Source organism: Eschrichtius robustus, chromosome 11, assembly GCF_028021215.1.
Source record: "Eschrichtius robustus isolate mEscRob2 chromosome 11, mEscRob2.pri, whole genome shotgun sequence".
Lineage (NCBI taxonomy): Eukaryota > Metazoa > Chordata > Mammalia > Artiodactyla > Eschrichtiidae > Eschrichtius > Eschrichtius robustus.
The window spans coordinates 76,806,991-76,825,043 of record NC_090834.1 but is presented as its reverse complement, the minus strand read 5'-3'; the positions used below and the strand labels follow the sequence as shown (position 1 = coordinate 76,825,043).

The window sequence follows — 18,053 nt, the reverse complement described above, 5'->3', positions numbered from 1 at the left end:
CAAAACCTTTTAAAGCCCACCAGCACCCCTTGGCTTAACGCTAAAAATGTCATCAATAAGTAACAGGTGGGCATTTCGAATGATGAAAGGGCAGCTTTATGACAAGTGCTCAGACTCACCTTCTGCAGACAGCCCCTGGATGTTTATTCCCTTAGCTGCCAGGAAATTCAAGCAGGCATCTATGTTTTCAATCTAGGGGGGGAAAAAAAAACACAACAATATACACTCAATAAATGTTCAGTCTTCTCCAGAGCCATCTCTTATTAGGAACAAAAGTCTATGTCAGAGAGAGGGTTCACTGTGCATTTGCTAAGGTTCTCAAAGAGGAAAAAATGACATGCAAACACCGGATGGATAGATGGATGCAGGTCAGTACTCTCCTTTGTCTGTACTTGCACAGGAAAAGGCTACCTAATATCCCAACCACACACAGCGCCAAAAGTCAAGGCCTTGGATTGCTCACGGCTGCCAAAAATAACCAGGGTGGAATTGGAGCTCTCGTGTTGATCACTGTCACCCGTGCTATCCTGAACACTTGAGCAGCTGCCAGAAACACAGAGGTGGGGACAAGGTTAGGAGACCCTTCCACCTACCAGCAGCTGGGAGAGACTTCCCAGCCCCCGAGGAGGTGGGCAGTCAAGCATAAAAAGAGTGAATGGGCGTCTCAGTGGGAATCTGGGTAGTGTTTACTCACAAAATTCTCAGGATGGCAGGTTGACCCCACCAGGGTCTGGGAGGCCTCCCGGGCTTTCCAGGGCTGATGCCACGGCCAAGGGCACGGCCAAGGGCAAGCTCACGTCCAGCCCTCAGGAAAGAGCAATTAGATCATTCCCAAAGGTCTGATTTGCCTTCAGACCTTTCCCTTGTCAGGGCTAATTATTTTTTGGTCTACAGGAAACTGTTCGGGCTCGATTCATGTCAACGGTGACCAAAAATAAGAGAAACTGCCTTGGACTTTGGCACAGGGAACTTTGGATTTCACACGGTTTGCATTTCACAGCGGAGATCTTCCTCACCTCCGCAACCCCTCAGCCCCCGCCCGACTTCCCAGGCTCCAGCCACACGCTTAGGAACTCCAACCAGTATTTGACCCATGGGGTTTGTTGTGAACTCATAAATGACTCTCTTTCACAGCGTACATGTGACCCTTCTCCCTCCCCTCCCCCAAGCAATATCCTGATGGCTCCTTCAGAGCCACAGGGTGAAGTGTCTCCATTTTACGAGCTCTCATTTGAGTACAGTCTGGCTCCAAGGCAGTCTTCCTGAAGTTCATGTCCACCCTCCCCTGATGTCTGGCATTCTCCTTCTCTGCTCCCAGTCTTCACAGCTTCCAAACACGTTAAATTAAGCTCAGGGACACCTGAATAAAACTGCATCCATTCTAAAAGAATCCGCTCAACCCTGAGCTTGAGGTCACTCCATCCTCACATTTTTTAGCTCAGGTTCCCAATCTCTTTCCCAGCTTACAGCTCACCTTCCAGGGTCTTCATCTGGGAGACATTGTTTCATCTCTAAGAAAAGGGGTAGAATGCAATTCCTACAAACGAAATAAATGCCGATGCTACACGTTATGCCTGCCACCATCGCAGAAAATCGTTTCTTACAAAGAGGGAGGAAAAATGAGATGGCTTTAAACTCTCCTTTCTTCTTTCCAGCGCAGGATGACTGACAGTGACAACCAAGTGCTACCACCTTGGAGGGAAGGGGGGCGAGGGGGAGGACGAAGAAGGAAGAGAATGGCTGGGAGGACCCTGTGCAAGGTGTTTTGGAGCAATCGGCTTCCATGTAGAAGTGTAATAAAAATCATCTCTCTAAATGTTATTGCACTCTATTACAAAACCCTGCTTTTGAGAAAATACCAATCCTTATTTCATGATATTGTATACAGTGGTAACAGACCAAAACCACTCAAAAGGATTTGTGGCCTCTACACAAAGGCACTAGCATTTAAATCACAGTAAACTTATAAAATTCCTCTTCTACCGCTTGTCTCTTCCTATAATCCTATCCTATTTTTTTTTTTTTTGGTGTGTATGTGTTTTTATTGTTTATCTATTTTTTATTTTTTTAAACTTATTTTATTGAAGTATAACTGATTTACAATATTGTGTTAATTTCTCTGTACAGCAAAGTGATTCAGTTATACATACATTCTTTTCCATTATGGTTTATCACAGGATACTGAACACAGTACCCTGTGCTATACAGGACCTTACCCTACTTCTTCTAATATAATATCTTACACATGGCTCTGAAGGGAGGCTTTGGCAATTATGACCCCATAGAAAATGAGAAGAGAAATCTGACCACCCCTGAATCTGTTAATGCAAAATCCAAAATAGTGCACTTGGTATTGATATTTATCCTGGGAAGTGTCAGGTAGGTGGGCTGACATGGGTAGGTTAAGTTTTTCAGCAACAGTGTGGCAGTGTGACACTAAATACAGAAAAAAGGGACACCTGCCAACATATTCAAGAAAAGCACTGCTCTACTACAACACTGCAATTCTATAGAATTTTCCCTCCAAGGAGCATGAAGTACGTTTCCTTGTCACATCTATGGAGCATTGGATGTATGTGGCACCATTTAAAGTCCACGGTGGGACTTTCCTGGTGGTGCAGTGGTTAAGAATCCGCCTGCCAATGCAGGGGACACGGGTTCGATCCCTGGTCTGGGAAGATCCCACATGCCGCAGAGCAACTAAGCCTGTGCACCACAACTACTGAGCCTGCGCTCTAGAGAGCCCACGCGCCACGACTACTGAGCCCGTGTGCCACAACCACTGAGCCTGCGTGCCACAACTACTGAAGCCTGCGCGCCTCTAAGCCTGTGCACCACAACTACTGAGCCTGTGCTCTAGAGAGCCCACGCGCCACGACTACTGAGCCCGTGTGCCACAACTACTGAGCCTGCGTGCCACAACTACTGAAGCCTGCGCGCCTAGAGCCCGTGCTCCACAACAAAAGAAGCCACCTCAATGAGAAGCCCGCGCACCGCAACGAAGAGTAGCCCTGGCTCGACGCAACTAGAGAAAGCCCGCGGGCAGCAACGAAGACCCAATGCAGCCAAAAATAAATAAATAAATAAATAAATAAATAATAAATTAAAAAAAAATAAAGTCCATGGCAATTTCTTCTTGCAAGGCTACCCTTGGTACATTTCAATTCACCCATGGGGCTTTCTTTTTAAATGTTAAATTCTGTTAAGGGGAGAAATAATTATAAACAGGTTACCTAGAATATTTCCTCTCTTGTTGATTTTGGTTACAGTCCTATCATTCTGTCAACCAATTTCATAATTTTGATCAATAGTTCTTTGCTGAGTAAGGGAGACTGGGAAAGGAAGAAGATTTTGCCCCCCAGGGGGCATCTGGCCACATTTTGGGTTGTCACAACACTGAGGGGAACTGACATCTAGTGAGCAGAGGCCAAGGACGCTGCTAAACACCCTCCAAGGCACACAACAGTTCCCTCCCAACAAAGAATTGTCCAACCCCAAACGTCAGCAGTGCCAAGGGTGAGAAACCTGAGGGATGTGATTCTTTCAATCACTCAGTCAACATCATTGTGCGGATGTCTGCTCTGTGCCAGGCACTGTGCTCGATTCTTTGGACAGTGTTGGTCCGGAGTCTTCCCCCCAGTCCAGGAGCCCACATGTACATAATCCTTCTCTTTAGGGTCCACAGAGCCACTCGACATACACCCCCTGACTCCCATCCATTTCCAGGAGAATCAGAGCATATAAACAAGGGAAGCACTACGATCTCCCTACATCAGGTGAAGGAGGAGACCTAAGGGCACTAGGAATGCTTTCTCCTAAAGAGGAGATGAGACAGGGAACACTATCCAGATGGCCAGATTGCACTCCCAGAAAATGTAAAACCTGAAAGTAAGAACTTGGGTCATCATTTAAAAGACGATTCATAAGCCCATCAAGCGCCTTGAATGTTTTCCCCTCTACCATGAATTCTCTGCTCACAGAGGAGTTCAAAAAACATTCCTCAAGTTTCAAATCCACTGTTTAATAATGTTCCATTAAGGCTAAAAATCACTCCCGACAAGGCGGCGGAGACCCACTCTCTTTTCATCTGCACCCCAGGAAGGGCACGGGGCTGGGAAGCAGCATAGGGTCAGATGTGGATTCCAACCTCCCACTTCACTTGGAATGAGATCAGAAGAGGAGAAGGTTTCTTTGATCCACGCTCTCTTGTGATTCAAATTCACCTTAAGGTTTTCTTATAAATACTGTTCAGGTAAACAATCCGTCCTCCCGTACGACTGAGGTTGCAAACTCCCACCACATCCCTGGAGGGGACAGGACGGTGGCAGGACCCTGGGGCACTCAGCACAGCACAGTGAGGTCCTAGTGCCCATCTTTAACGAGGCTCATGGCTCATATGGGATCCAGACATGCAGTGCAAGATGAGAATCCTGTTAAAGTTGAGAGGCAGAGTGAAGGAAAAGACTCTTCACCAGCAAAGTATGTAAATACAACGAAAGTTGTTCATTAACACATAGCGGCCAATATAAACTACTTTCCAAAATTAGCTGAAAAAAAATCTGTGCGAAGTCTGACATTCCAGTGTTGCTGATGGGTGGGGAGGGGCACTGGGTGAGAAGGCTGTTGTAGTTGTTGTCATAGAAATGGGTCCAAGAGCTCTGGGATCAAGCTCCCGGAGTTTGCAGTGCTAGCTGGGGTGGAGGCAGGAAGCTGAGAAGGGGGACCACAACACCGGAGACCCTGGGAGCAGAAAGGAGCTGGATGGAGGAGTGGGCGGAGTAAGGGGACAAACCAAGACCAAGATGTACTTCCCAGAGTTTCCCTTTGTTTGGGGCCGTATGTGGCCTCAACCTTGTGTGGTCCATGAACATCCAAGAGAGAAAGGCTGCAATTAAGCCTTTCTCCCACTCTCAGCCAGGCTGTCCATCCCAAAGTTGAATAGCTTCTCAACAGTCTCTAAACTTCAGACCTGCAGGGCAACTTCCATGGACCATGTATGTTGTAGCCTATGTCTCCCACATCCAGAAATATATCCCCAAACAGGCCAGGCACAGAGCAAGGAAAATCAAAACAAATGGCAAACAACTGGAAAGAAAAGGGAGGGGGGATCGGAGGCAAATGGAAAACTTCACATTTCAATCATGATTAAGGCTGGACTGGGTCTCATGATAACATAAAATATGCAAACCTCAGAAGCACTGCTGTATATCTCCTTGGTAGCTTAGAGACTGATCAAATACCATCTGTTGTGGCAGTTGTCATGGTAGCATTTTTCTCTGAATACCAGTGTAGTTGAGTGCAAAGCTCATGAAAATGATTAATGCAGACGAAGACCATCTCTACCGGCACTATCGCAGCCCAGGGGAAGATGGGGCTCTGGGCATAACGAGTAAATGGGGTGCTAGTTTTTATGAGTTCAGAGTTTGTCACCACACCCCTTGAAGGTCTCCTTCCTGAGAAGATGAAATTGGAAGGGAGGCAAACAGATGCTGCATTAAAGTCAGGTATGGTCACAGCCATTTTTAAAAAATCATGAAAACGGGCTTCCCTGGTGGCGCAGTGGTTAAGAATCCACCTGCCAATGCAGGGGACACGGGTTCGATCCCTGGTCCGGGAAGATCCCACATGCCACAGAGCAGCTAAGCCCGTGCGCCACAACTACTGAGCCCGCGCACCACAACTACTAAAGCCCGCGTGCCTAGAGCCCGTGCTCCGCAACAAGAGAAGCCACGACAATAAGCTCACGCACTGCAACAAAGAGTAGCCCCCGCACACCGCAACGAAGAGTAGTCCCCGCTCACCACAACTAGAGGAAGCCCACGCGCAGCAACGAAGACCCAACGCAGCCAAAAATAAATAAATCAAATAAATAATTTAAAAAACAAATCATGAAAACGCCTAGAGCTTAAGTAGTGGGAGACCTAGACCCCAGACAAGGCTGAGCGAGAACTTGCAAGTTCTAGGGACAGTAAAAGCACAGTGTAGCTTCTTCTTGAGCCTCTTATCAATACAAACAACTTCCTCCCAGAAGTGTGTGTGATCTTCACACCTGCTATTGCTACTTGTCAACAAAAACAATTATCATTCATCCATTCATTTATCCATTTCTTCATCCATATTTACTGAGCACCTTCTGGGTGTTAGGAAATGTGTTGGTACTGGGTATACAGTGGTGAATAAAAGAGACATAATCCCTGACCTCTAGAACCTACAGTCTATCGTAGGGGAACTGGCACTAGATAAACAGTACACCAATAGCATCTGTCATGTACTAAAGGACAGGAACTAGCCTGGGGGGATGGGGAGTCAGGTAAGAATTTAAGGAAGAGATAGCAAGTTGGTCCACAGAGACAGGGCTTTTTGTCTGTTCTGTTCACTGATGTAGCTCCAAGCACCTAGAAGAGCATGGGGAGCATGGTAGGTACTCGAGAATGTCTGTTGACTGAAGGGAAATTTGAGCTGAGACATAAGAGTGAGCTGGGCACCGGGAGTGGGGAAGAGAAGAACATCCCCATCACAGGGGCTCTAAGGCTGGAAAGCTTTCATGCAGGATGCAGCCCAGCATATTCTGGGAACCAAAAGAGCTGGAATGACTGGAGGCCAGTGAGCAAAGGAGAAAAGCAATGAGAGAGGACACAGAGCAAAAGCAGAGTGCTGGGCCATATTCAGGAGCTGATGTGGAAAAGGAGAGAAGGGAGGGGTCCTTCCTGTTCTTAAGGAAGCCTTGACACTCCATTACCATGGCAACAGCAGCCAGGCCAAGCCCTTCTGGTCCGAAAGTTTCAGGATGGGCTATGTTGTGTTAGGGATGGATCAAGCAGTGCCTTCAAGGTGGGGCTCCAGTGACATCCGGGCTGGGCACCGAGACAGGGAGGGATGGGAAGGGTAGGGCAGCATCTGTGGTCACATGTACTAGGAAGTCTGTTTCCTATCTAACAAGCCTCCATGCTCTCCTGACACTCCTTCCCCAGACACTTTCCAAAAATAAAAATAGAATAGAAGAAAAAAATAAAAACAAGAAATCCAACCATGAAACCAAACCAAAATATACTTTGGGGAACTGCACTCCGAAATGCCTGTCTCACCAGTGTTGTCTTTTTGCTCTGCATTCCTAGGGACCACGACCTGACGCATGATTTTCCAGCTTCACTTTTTTCTCTACCTATGTCAGTGTTGGGGTCCAGCAGCATCATATGGTCACTTACATGGTCATGGGTCACAGTATGGTCCTGGAGATGCACATCACCACAGGACAGAGCACGCAGGGCCCAGACACTGTAGTTTTAATTTTAGAAGGGGACCCCAGAAAAAGGGAAATGTATGCTGGTGCTTCAAATCCGCCCAGAAGCATCTTTCCTTGTAAGCCCCACATGCTGTTGCTTACTTGACAGACACATAAAGCCATCTTTGGCCGGTAGTACAAGGGGCTCCATACCTTCTGTCCCAGCTCTGGCCATTCAAGCATCAAAGATTTCAGAAAGTCATCTCTAGCTCTCTTGGTGGCTTTGAAACAGAAAGCTTAAGAACGTGGGACTCGGGGGCTGGATGGAGCTTGAGTCGCTCTGTCAGACTGTTTCTCGTGCTGCTTTAGTGCCTTGCCCGACTCCTTCCTTTAATTTGGCAATGTTATCCTCCTTATCTTTTATGATATTTATAACTTAGGCTTTCCAAGATGTTGTCAAGAATTCCTTTTCAAAAAAATTTTATAGGAGTCTCTCTGCTGTTACAGCAAATGGGTAAGTCCATATGGATACAAAAAGAGTCTCTCTAGAGGAGAAAAAAAGTTGAAAACAAGAATCTCAAATTCCTCCAGTGACTATCTTTTTCCACTTTGCTTCCCACTGCCTAGAATGTTTCATTTCCCTATTATTTTCTGACTTCTCGATTTTTCCCTTGAAACAAAGAGAGAGACCTGGAAGGGGAGCTGTGGCTAACTTCGCAAAGCCAGTCCTCACTCTGCAGGCTCCCAGAATAGAGGCCTACAGTTGAACTCTGCAGAGTACCTGCTTTTGGATACAGCAGTCCTTCTGAGGGTGAAAACTCCACCGGGGAACAACATCATCGGAAAGGCCCAAAGGATGCCCTTGTGCATGTTCGTTCAGCACAGCATTCTGCACGTCATTTCTCCTCCTACAATTTCAGAGTAATGATCCCAAACGTCCTAGCACTCCCAAAAGGGATTATTCCAAGTGGAGGCCTCCATTAGGAGCTGACACAGATGCTAAAAGGGGAGTGATCAGGGCTAAAGAGTGATATTTACAGGATAACAAAGGGTCAGACAGATCTGGGTTCAAATCCTGATTCTGCCATTTACTGAATTATGATCATCAGCAATTTAACCTGATTAGTGACCTGATCTGTAAAATGGGCATTATAACACCTACCACTCAGGGTGGTGGTGGTTATCATATGAGAGGATATGTGTATGGTACTTAGTAGGTGCCCAATAACTGGCAGTTTTTGTTACTGTGTTGTCAATTCTGATATGAATGTCCCTGGTCAATAATGCTCAGGCCATGACATGCTCAAAGCTGTGTCTGGGGTCGGCCTCTGGCAAAACAGAGAATTAAACAAGCTTATCTGGTCTGCCTTCCATTCCTCCTCCTGGGTTTTCCTCTCCATCACCTGATGTGCAACCCCTCTCCTGAAAAGATGCTGATAAACCAATTCACACCAAGGCAGAAGGGCCTGCTACTAGCCTCCCAACATGTCACCTCACCCGGAGGTACTTGTATTCCATCACAATTATTAAGGAACAGTATATGTTGATACAGATATTGAACTCCACACTAGATTCTGGTTCCCTTAGAAACTACCCACAAAACCCTAAGAAAATTATTAACTGCTTCAAGCCTCAAATTCATCAACTGTAATATAGGAATGCTGATACCTATCTCAGAGCATTAGTGAAGAGTACATGAGTTGACATATGTCAAGAGTCTCGTGGTACCTCACACAGACCTTTAAAAAGGCTCTTCACAGCTAACACCTATCCTTCTCAAACTCGTCCAAAATATAGCAGAGGGAGGAACACTCTCAAATTCATTCTACAAGGCCACCATCACCCTGATACCAAAACCAGACAAAAATGTCACAAAAAAAGAAAACAACAGGCCAATATCTCTGATGAACATAGATGCAAAAATCCTCAACAAAATAGCAAACAGAATCCAACAGCACATTAAAAGGATCATACACCACGATCAAGTGGGGTTTATCCCAGGAATGCAAGGATTCTTCAGTATACGCAAATCAATCAATGTGATACACCATATTAACAAATTGAAGGAGAAAAACCATATGATCATCTCAATAGATGCAGAAAAAGCTTTTGACAAAATTCAACACCCATTTATGATAAAAACTCTCCAGAAAGTAGGCATAGAGGGAACCTACCTCAACATAATAAAGGCCATATATGACAAACCCACAGCCAACATCATTCTCAATGGTGAAAAACTGAAACCATTTCTTCTAAGATCAGGAAAAAGACAAGGTTGCCCACTCTCACCACTATTATTCAGCATAGTTTTGGAAGTTTTAGCTACAGCAATCAGAGAAGAAAAAGAAATAAAAGGAATCCAAGTCAGAAAAGAAGAAGTAAAACTGTCACTGTTTACAGATGACATGATACTATACATAGAGAATCCTAAAGATGCTACCAGAAAATAACTAGAGCTAATCAATGAATTTGGTAGAGTAGCAGGATACAAAATTAATGCACAGAAATCTCTTGCATTCCTATACACTAATGATGAAAAATCTGAAAGAGAAATTAAGGAAACACTCCCATTTACCATTGCAACAAACAGAATAAAATACCTAGGAATAAACCTACCTAGGGAGACAAAAGACCTGTATGCAGAAAACTATAAGACACTGATGAAAGAAATTAAAGATGATACCAACAGATGGAGAGATATACCATGTTCTTGGATTGGAAGAATCAATATTGTGAAAATGACTATACTACCCAAAGCAATCTACAGATTCAATGCAATACTTATCAAACTACCAATGGCAATTTTTACAGAACTAGAACAAAAAATCTTAAAATTTGTATGGAGACACAAAAGACCCTGAATAGCCAAAGCAGTCTTGAGGGAAAAAAAACACAGCTGGAGGAATCAGACTCCCTGACTTCAGACTATACTACAAAGCTACAGTAATCAAGACAATATGGTACTGGCACAAAAACAGAAATATAGATCAATGGAACAGGACAGAAAGCCCAGTGATAAACCCACGCACCTATGGTCAACTAATCTATGACATAGGAGGCAAGGATATACAATGCAGAAAAGACAGTCTCTTCAATAAGTGGTGCTGGGAAAACTGGACAGCTACATGTAAAAGAATGAAATTAGAACACTTCCTAACACCAGACACAAAAATAAACTCAAAATGGATTAAAGACCTAAATGTAAGGCCAGACACTATAAAACTCTTAGAGGAAAACATAGGCAGAACACTCTATGACATAAATCACAGCAAGATCCTTTGTGACCCACCTCTTAGAGAAATAGAAATAAAAACAAAAGTAAACAAATGGGACCTAATGAAACTTAAAAGCTTTTGCACAGCAAAGGAAACCATAAACAAGACGAAAGACAACCCTCCGAATGGGAGAAAATATTTGCAAACGAAACAACTGACAAAGGATTAATCTCCAAAATATACAAGCAACTCATGCAGCTCAATATCAAAAAAACAAACAACCCAATCCAAAAATGGGCAGAAGACCTAAATAGACATTTCTCCAAAGAAGATATACAGATTGCCAACGAACACATGAAAGGATGCTCAACATCACTAATCATCAGGGAAATGCAAATCAGAACTACAATGAGGTATCACGTCACACCAGTCAGAATGGCCAGCATCAGAAAATCTACAAAGAATAGATGCTGGAGAGGGTGTGGAGAAAAGGGAACTCTCTTGCACTGTTGGTTGGAATGTAAATCGATACAGCCACTATGGAGAACAGTATGGAGGTTCCTTAACAAACTAAAAATAGAACTACCATATGACCCAGCAATCCCACTACTGGGCATATACCCTGAGAAAACCATAATTCAAAAAGATACATGTACCACAATGTTCCCTGCAGCACTATTTACAATAGCCAGGACATGGAAGCAACCTAAGTGTCCATCGACATATGAATGGATAAAGAAGATGTGGCACATATATACAATGGAATATTACTCAGCCATAAAAAGAAACGAAATTGAGTTATTTGTAATGAGGTGGATGGACCTAGAGTCTGTCATACAGAGTGAAGTAAGTCAGAAAGAGAAAAACAAATACTGTATGGTAACACATATATATGGAATCTAAAAAAAAAAATGGTTCTGATGAACCTAGGGGCAGGAAAGGAATAAAGACACAGACGTAGAGAATGGACTTGAGGACACAGGGAGGGGGAAGGGTAAGCTGGGACGAAGTGAGAGAGTAACATTGACATATATACACTACCAAATGTAAAATAGATAGCTAGTGGGAAGCAGCCGCATAGCACAGGGAGATCAGCTCGTGCTTTGTGACCACCTAGAGGGGTGGGATAAGGAGGGTGGGAGGGAGATGCAAGAGGGAGGGGGTATGGGGATAAACATATGCATATAGCTGATTCACTCTGTTATACAGCAGAAACTAACACAACATTGTAAAGCAATTATACTCCAATAAAGACGTTAAAAAGAAAAAAAAAAAAAGCCCTTCACACAATCCCATAATGGCAGAGTACTAGACACCCATGGCATCTTCTGAAACGGAAAGATCATTTGGAGTTGTGAGACATTCTGAGATCCACTAAATTATGACACTAGTACAGCCTCTCTATGAATGGGCTCCTTGAAGCTCGAATTCACTTCGAGCCTGTTGGAATCAGTATTTTCTATCTAAAAAGCTCTCAGGTCAAAGTCTCCTCTGCTAAGTTACATAGGAAACCCTAAGCCTTAGACAAGTAGTTTTGTTAAGAAGAATCAAACATTTTTTTTTTTTGCAGAAAACTTCTGGCTTCACCTACAGAGAAGGATACAAACTCAGATTCCAACTTCTAGACCCCAAACACACAACTGCCTCTTGAACGAACGGGGAAGAGCAGTGCTTGTCGAAGAATTTCACCCAGGGACGAACTGGGACTTGGCAGCCTCATTCATTCCTGGAAAAGTGATGATTGAGTATTTACTCTCTCCCAGGCCCTGCTCTAGCGGAAGGGGAAACAGTGGTGATGAGACAGTGTGGTCTTTCCCTTGTGGAAAAGACAGCCTCCTGAGCAAGAGCAGACTTTAAGCAAATATCACCCCACTAAACAAAGTTGATACAGGCTAACTTAGACCTATCAGCTCACCTACTTGAAAGCCTGACACTGACTCACTGGGATCTTTTTAGAAGGTCTGGGTGCTTTTTGTATTTTTGCCATATTTCCATGCTTTAACCCATAAGCCACCACAAAGTCTTCAAGAGGCAGCAGAACATAAATGCAAAATAAAGCAAAACAGCAGATCCCTGATACACCCCAAGAGTGCAGTAAATCCTCAGTTTTGGAGATACCACTAGAATCTATCATTTCACCCACAAAACCAACACATATAAAAGAACAGGGTAATGGGATAATTAATCTGTAGATGAAGGCCAAGAGTTACACTTGGCTCACCAGCTTGGTGACCAGTTCCCTCACATCAGCCTGTAAAACTCAGTTTTGCGGCTCAGCCAACTTGCCAATGTCTGCAGCTTATGGTCCTTCCGGGTTGGTCGTGAGTAGCTGATCCATGGATTCCTACCCCGTAATTCCAAGGATAGCATGATGTACCTAAGTGCAAGATGCATCCTGGCAGCACTGGTAACCAGGGAAGTAAAGCCAAGCAGGTAAATTTAAATGCTTTAATACTCAACTCAGGATCCTATAAGACTTTGCTCTCTCACTGTGATGATGGCCGGAAGGAAGCCAACTGTTCTATTATCCTCTCCTTGTATGTATCACCTGTAGTGTTAATTTCTGCAGGAGATGTAATTCAAAAATCGCCATTAAAAAAAAAAAAAAGAAATGGCATATTTGGGAATTCCCCGGTAATCCAGTGGTTAGGACTCCACGCTTTCACTGCGAGGGCCTGGGTTCAATCCCTGGTTGGGGAACTAAGATCCCACAAGCCATTCAGTGTGGGCAAAAAAAAAAAAAAAAAATCACCATTGTTTACAGTCTAATTCCAGATGTTGCTAACAATTATCATATGCCAGGCATAACACTAGGACCTTTCACATACCTTACACTTCAATCCATTTTTTAATTTCAAAAGCTGTTTGTAGGTATAGCTAAAGAGTTGAGCCTGAATTATAGCCTCCTAGTGGACATTAATATAGAATTTGGGAGATTTTCCAAGCAGTACACAAAATACACCAAGAAACTAGATTTGGCCAATAGTTTCAAATTCCAAAATCTGTGATCAAGGCAAAGAGCTACTTGCCAACCAAAAATCATATGAGATTAAAAGTAATTAAGAATATCATCAAGAATTAAAGTAACTCTCAACTCTACTTACTGCCACAGCCAGAATGTCAAAGTCACTGAAAGAGGAGAACAAACAAGACAAGGAAGGTCTTTATTACGGGATATCCTTGAGATTCCCAAGGCTACAAGATCGCTAACGCACCTGTGAAGAAATAGTGACAATTCTTGTATATAATGCGAACCTGTTACTCATTCCATCCTTGTCAAGTATTCAGTTGAACCAGATAAAATTGCCATTTTTGTAGGTAAAAATGGTTACATACTGGCCATTTCATATGGTTCTACCTACTATCAATATATTAGGAAGATGCTTCCCTCCAAAAGCTAAAATTATACTGCCAGGTGATCATAAAAATAGGGCACTCTATAGCCACTGATAAACAAAGCATCTGTAAATTCTGAAACTCAGAATCAAATCTCTGCAAGTGTCTCTCAAAGGGGTTTCAAAAGACTGATGATGATACACTTTGGTTTATATATATAAAGTCAGAAGAAACACCCCATTCACAAGCTAAGCCCTCAAAGGCCCTTTGCTTCAGTTCTAAGAATTTCTTCTGCACTATCCCCTTATAGAAGCAAAGTGGGGCAGGGCAAGACTTTCATTCCAAGCTGATTCATCTCCAAACTACCCATAAAAGGCAAGCACTAGTCGTCCTTCACAATAGCGAAGGGTAACCCAGGTCACCTACCCTTCTCCTCTTGCCTTCCTGTTCCTTCCGGGGAAAGTGTGAGAAAGATGAGATTTTCGTCAGGTTCTGCCACCCTGTGCAACTCTACATGACTGTTACCACATTCGCACCAATGTGGGAATCTACTCCGTAGGAAAAGCCAACTCATGCCACAGGGTCGTCATCGGCATTGTGATGGCACCATCACAAAGAGGAAATTTTAAAAGAGGAGATGGAAATCAAGCATTTCCCAGGACCAGAGGTGAAGTCTGGGGAACCATAGGTTTCTCAGAGCTCCTTGGCTCTCCTGGAGCAAGGTACTTAATTTCCCCAAGCCTCAGTTTTCCTTTCAGTAAAATGGGGATAATTATCATTTTCTTATCCCTCCCAAGAAACTAATATTTACACTCTTAGAAAACATGAAACACTGGGCTAGATTCTTCTCCGTACATTATTATTTCAGTTATTCTTCACCTTTCAGTTAGATAAGGTAGGGGGTTTTTTTCTTTTTTACATTTATTTTTGGCTGTGTTGGGTCTTCATTGCTGCGCGCAGGCTTTCTCTAGTTGCGGCGAGCGGGGGCTACTCTTCGTTGTGGTGTGCAGGTTTCTCTTGTCGCCGAGTACAGGCTCTAGGCGCACAGGCTTCAGTAGTTGTGGCACACGTGTTCTAGAGCGCAGGCTCCGCAGTCGTGGCACACGGGCTTAGTTGCTCCGCAGCACGTGGGATCCACCCGGACCAGGGCTTGAACTGGTGTCCCCTGCATTGGCAGGCGGATTCTTAACTACTGCGCCACCAGGGAAGCCCCGATAAGGTAGGTATTATCATCACTCTCTCGATGGGGAAATGGAGGCATAGAGTGTTAAAGTGCCTTCCTAAAATCACGGTTTAAAATGGCACAGTTGCAATTCGAACACTTACTGGAAAGTGTTTTGTAAGCTCTCTACACAAACATGGGGCATTAACAACCGAGCAGCAACAACTTCACTATTGCTGAGGGGGAGAAAAATGACCACCCCGTTTTGTCATTTCCCTGGCCCTCCAGTAGTAAGACAAGGCAGGTAATCAATCCATCGAAACTAAACCCAATCATTACATCAGAAAGACAAAGGGCACTTCGCAGAGGAAGGAGTGACTTCTCCCACATCCTTCTGGACACGTTTTGTGGAAGATATTTATGTTCTTTTATAGTGTTTGAAATCTTCTAGGGCAGGAATTATTTAAACCAATATAAACATTACAGGCATTATTTTGATGTTGAAATGCTCCCATAACAGGGATTTTTCAAACTAGCATATGCCAGTGTTTAGGATTCCTGAGGAAGTTCATGATACTTATAAGAATACAATGGTTTGGGGGTCAAAAACCTCAAATGTGTGCAGGGGGTAGGCAGGGAAAAACTAAGTAAAAGAGGCTGGGTATAAGACAATAGGGAATGGTGGGGAGTATGACTAACGCAGTCTACATCTACCTAAAGAGGACAGCTGCTATCCAGTTTTAGCCAATTGTTGCCTGTGGAGTGCCAATCCAGTACTGCCATTTTTTTCCTTAAAAAAGCTGGAAGATCATTGTTTGTGAAGTATATTGATTTTCATCTAATGGTTGGCAGCTGTTTAGTTTTTGTTTTAAAAGGTCTTTTGGGACCTGAACTCAGCTTGTTGGCCACTGTTCTCTTCTCTTTGCTTAAGTGAGCACACTGGCGTTCACCTACTGACCAGTTCCCAACACGCAGACACCACAGGCTAACTATGCCTTACCAAAGTGCCAACAGGAATTCCTTGCTAAGTTCTAGTTCATGGGAAAAAAATAAAAAATAAAAAACAAAGATGCATACCAAAACACCCCTTTGATGCTAGGCTGAAACATAAGAACCCCATGAAGACATATGCAGGGAGATGGATCCAAGCATGAAGCCAGATGGCTTTTATATAAACCACAATCTACATGGTTATAAATCACCATCCAATTTCTCTTTCAGCTCAAGATCTGAAGCTATTCTCTCCCCACCCATCCACATACTTGCTAAGCTCTTTAACCTTACGGGGCACCACATGTTGCCACTCAAAATGCCTCAGTTTCAAAGTAGGTGTAATGGGGATTTCTTCAGTTAATACTCCCTGAGCATCCAACAGATGTCAGGTGGTATGGGCAGATGGAGAGATGAGACCCCGCCCTCAAAGAAGTTAACGTCTGGTGGGATGCAGGCAGTTAAGGACAATGTGCTAAAGGATTATCACCTGGGTTTTCAATGGAGGAAACCAAGGGTCACAGAGCTTAAGTGAACTGGAAGAGGTAGAGAAGACACTTGCAAACTCCAACACCACAGCTGCAGACACAATTCAGATCCTATCAACTTAGAACTTACCACAGTTCTCAGACAAGAGGATGTCTAAGGCGTCCTCATCCTTCCAAAAAGTAAACTGATTGGTTCATTCAAAAATATTTAGTTAAATCTTATTGTGGTGATCACTTCGCAATATATACAAATGTCGAATCATTATGTTTGCACACCTGATATGAATTGTGAATTATACCTCAATCAAAAATACATAGCGTTCCTAAAAAAAATAGTTAAAATTAAATAAACCTTTAGAGAGATTAATTTTTAAAAATTTAAAGAACTTTGCAAACTGATAGATGTTTAAATGCGTATTTGCACAGCCACATCCCAAAAGAAGTTTTGTTTTTAACTCGGCTCTAAGATACGGTCGGCAAAGTAAGGTCACCGAACCAGGAGCCGCAGCATCACGCAAGAGCTTGTTACAAATGCAAATTCTCCAGCTCCTTCTCGGACCTACTGCATCAGGAACTCTGGGGGGGAGGGGGGGGGTCCCCAGCACTGTTCGAAGAAGCCCTCCAGGTGATTCTCCTACTCACTAAAGCTGAAGCCCAGTGGCTACAGGAGGTTTTGCCAAACCTCCAAACACTCCTTCCCTTATTAATGAAAATCATCTGTTATCATGGTATCACTTCCGTACACTTTTATAAAAGGTTGGATTTGGGAATTTTTTGGTTTAGGATTACTTAAGTTTCTTTCTTTTTTTAAAAAATTTTATTTATGGCTGTGTTGGGTCTTCATTTCTGTGCAAGGGCTTTCTCTAGTTGTGGCAAGCGGGGGCCACTCTTCATCGCGGTGCGCGGGCCTCTCACTATCGCGGCCTCTCTTGTTGCGGAGCGCAGGCTCCAGACATGCAGGCTCAGCAATTGTGGCTCACAGGCCCAGTCGCTCCGCGGCATGTGGGATCCTCCCAGACCAGGGCTCGAGCCCGTGTCCCCTGCATTGGCAGGCAGACTCCCAACCACTGCGCCACCAGGGAAACCACCGGATTACTTAAGTTTCTTGATAGCATTTTAAAGTGCCTAGTATTTCACATATGAAACCTTGACGGGTACCATCGCCCCACTCTCTGGGAAGCTCCCAGACGGCTGGACCATTTATTGTTTGGCTCTGAGAAAGATTAGCTGAGCATTTCCAACGTACCTAGCACTAGGCCAGGTGCTGGAAACATGGAGCTTTTCATTGAACTAAAAGATAAAAAAACCACGCTATATGTACTACAAAGCTTTGACGGGATTACCTAGCATGTGAAATATAAGTCTCTCATAAAGTATGCTTAAATGTCGTATTAATTACAAGACAAACACACATTAGTTAGGGAGCACAGTACTTACTCCTGAGTTTACATTCACATCAGGAATTCCGCGTATCCACTTCTAAATAATAGACGAAATGGCACTTGCCACACCCAGTATCTGAGCTCAGTATCTGAGGCAGCCCATGATATGGTCACAGTGCTGGAAACTAAATGTGGGCCTCTCTCTCCGCACACCTCCTTGCAATGACCTGCAGTAAATGTATGGATGTGCAAAACTCC

At 43.8% G+C, this 18,053-nt stretch overlaps 1 protein-coding gene across 6 annotated transcripts in view; it reads right to left on the bottom strand.

The window, feature by feature from the left end:
• Positions 1 to 18,053, bottom strand: part of NAV2 (neuron navigator 2) — a 746,877-nt gene that overhangs the window by 234,831 nt on the left and 493,993 nt on the right. For all 6 annotated transcript variants that reach the window (XR_011075520.1, XM_068556818.1, XM_068556813.1 and 3 more), the window contains exon 4: positions 120 to 192. Coding sequence is in view for 5 of the 6 variants with exons in the window: in XM_068556818.1 (XP_068412919.1) it covers positions 120 to 192 (73 nt within the window). In the remaining variant the exon portion in view is untranslated. The remainder of the gene's footprint in view (positions 1 to 119; positions 193 to 18,053) is intronic.